General features: G+C 42.8%; 1 protein-coding gene across 1 annotated transcript in view; it reads right to left on the bottom strand.

Moving 5' to 3' along the window:
* LOC102671628 overlaps positions 1–2427 on the bottom strand; it is a gene marked incomplete at its 5' end in the record, with an annotated part of 24840 nt that overhangs the window by 2353 nt on the left and 20060 nt on the right. Inside the window, one exon of the mRNA XM_031512664.1 lies at positions 1736–2419. Coding sequence (XP_031368524.1) covers positions 1736–2419 — 684 coding nt within the window. The remainder of the gene's footprint in view (positions 1–1735; positions 2420–2427) is intronic.

Raw genomic sequence — 2427 nt, 5'->3', positions numbered from 1 at the left:
CAATTTAACTACAAAAAATTGTTCTTAGTTCACACGATTCAATTCTTTGAGCAATGCTCGTTATTTAAGTAATAAAAAGTAACAAAAATTATTTTTAATTCACGTGATTTAATTTGAAATTCTTTGAGCTACACTCGTTACCTAATAAAGTAATAAAATTCAATTTAACTACAAAAAATTGTTCTTAGTTCACACGATTCAATTCTTTGAGCAATGCTCGTTACTTAAATGCAAAAAATTGTCTTTAGTTTACACGATTCTTTGAGCAATGCTCGTTATTTAAGTAATAAAAAGTAACAAAAATTATTCTTAATTCACGTGATTTAATTTGAAATTCTTTGAGCTACACTCGTTACTTAACAAAATAATAAAATTCAATTTAACTACAAAAAATTGTTCTTAGTTCACACGATTCAATTCTTTGAGCAATGCTCGTTACTTAAGTAATAAAAAGTAATAAAAATTATTCTTAATTCATGTGATTTGAAATTCTTTGATCTACACTTGTTACCTAATAACGTAATAAAGTTCAATTTAACTTTTCCAAAACATTGTTCTTAGTTCACACGATTCAATTCTTTGAGCAATGCTCGTTACTTAAGTAATAAAAAGTAATAAAAATTATTCTTAATTCATGTGATTTGAAATTCTTTGATCTACACTTGTTACCTAATAAAGTAATAAAGTTCAATTTAACTTTTACAAAAAATTGTTCTTAGTTCACACGATTCAATTCCTTGAGCAACGCTCGTTATCCAAATAATAAAATAGCAAAGTTCAATTTGACTAGAAAAATTGGTTCGCAATTAGCACGATTCGCGATTAGAAATTCTTTGGAGCAACTGCTCTCCAATTGCTCGTTACCCAAGTAAGAGAAAAGATTCCTCTCGGTCGATATGTGATATTCGGTTGTGCGAGCTCCAGCTCGGAATATCCCCACCGCGAAACTTTATGTTCGTCACGAGAGTATCCGCGGCAAAGTTTGGCAATCAGAGATCGGAGGGATCACGTAAGAAGATCGCGCGGCGGAAGGAAGGCATCGCTCACTTCCGGTGTGTGTATGCGGAGTGAGCCGAGAGTCCAGGCACGTCCTCGTCAACGAATCCCGGAAATTGCCGCACGTAAAAGCGTCGCGGTGCCCCGGGATTACTCGCAATTCGAGTGTCTCTCGCCTCCCTCTTAAACACTCCCTCGATCTTCTTCTCGGTTTCATCGACCCCTGTCGTTCGTTAAAGAAACCGGAGAATGGGTCAACGCTCGAATCTCGACTATTTTTTTCTACAATTGCGTCCTCTTAATCGCGTTCCTCTTAATATTTTCGATATTATTATGTCTATCTATCCGGTTTTATATTATAACGAGTTTTATCTTCGAAGAGGAGAAGTATCATTTAAGAGTCATCTTTTCTCTTCGTCGAATAAAGGATTTGAAATACCCGATGTCATAGAACAATTATGAATTTTTCAGAGTTTTGTCGTCGATACGCGTAATATTTTTCCGACTCAAAAAGTCCTTTTGATATTCTTAATGCAGCATTGAATACGTATTAAACTCAAAAATTTATTCTCACAGCGTCCTGCACGACGTAAAAATTTAAGTTACCCTCACAATCCATCCCAGTCGTTTCTTTTATTAAAACTTTTATCTAACAATCTCATCGTCGAATCGATCGCGCTAATTACCGATGGAATCGCATCACGTGTAGAAAATTTAATAAAACGAGCATCGAGCTCACCTCGGCCTCGTTCTCTTTGTAGGACCAGAAGTCAATCTGTCTGAGTGCTTCCAACTGGTTCTCGAGCGGGTCGGTTCCATTGCCTTTGTCCTTCTTCCACGCGTAGATGGGTCGCTCGAGGCCCACCTGCACCTGATTATTACCCGAACGTTCCTGCTCCTCGCCGCCCCGCCTTTCATTTTCGTTCCTCGCGTCCTCCTCGTTCCTCCTCCACTCGTTTCCGCCGTACTTGGGCGAGGAGACCGCGGACACGGCCACGAAAGCGTTGTTCCTCGACTTGGACGAGGCGGCGTCGGCCGTGGTCCCCGGCTTCGAGATCGGCATCGCGGTCACCCTGTGGTAGGCGAACTGTTTCCACTTGGCGGGCCAAGTGCCCGTCGAGCTCGTCTTCCCGTAACCCCATTCCTCGCTCATCTTCTGCTGCCACGGGGACAGATCGTTGGGGCTCTTCGCTCCCCAACCAGCCCGCTCGCCCGGCTTCCTCCTCGCCCAGCCATCGTTGGGATCCTCCTCCTTCGCCTTCGCCACGGGCCACGACGGGTCTCCCCCGAACTTGGACGCGTCCTCGCCCGTTCTCGACTCGTTCCAAGACTCGTTCGACTTGGTCGACGACCACGAACCACCGCCCCTCACAGCCCACGAACTCTTCTCCCCTCCCCCCTGGATTTTCGATATCCAGGAGGAGGAGGAGG

This window comes from Apis dorsata, unplaced genomic scaffold (assembly GCF_000469605.1).
Source record: "Apis dorsata unplaced genomic scaffold, Apis dorsata 1.3 scaffold_490, whole genome shotgun sequence".
In the NCBI taxonomy this organism is placed as follows: domain Eukaryota; kingdom Metazoa; phylum Arthropoda; class Insecta; order Hymenoptera; family Apidae; genus Apis; species Apis dorsata.
This window is presented reverse-complemented; position numbering and strand designations above follow the sequence as displayed.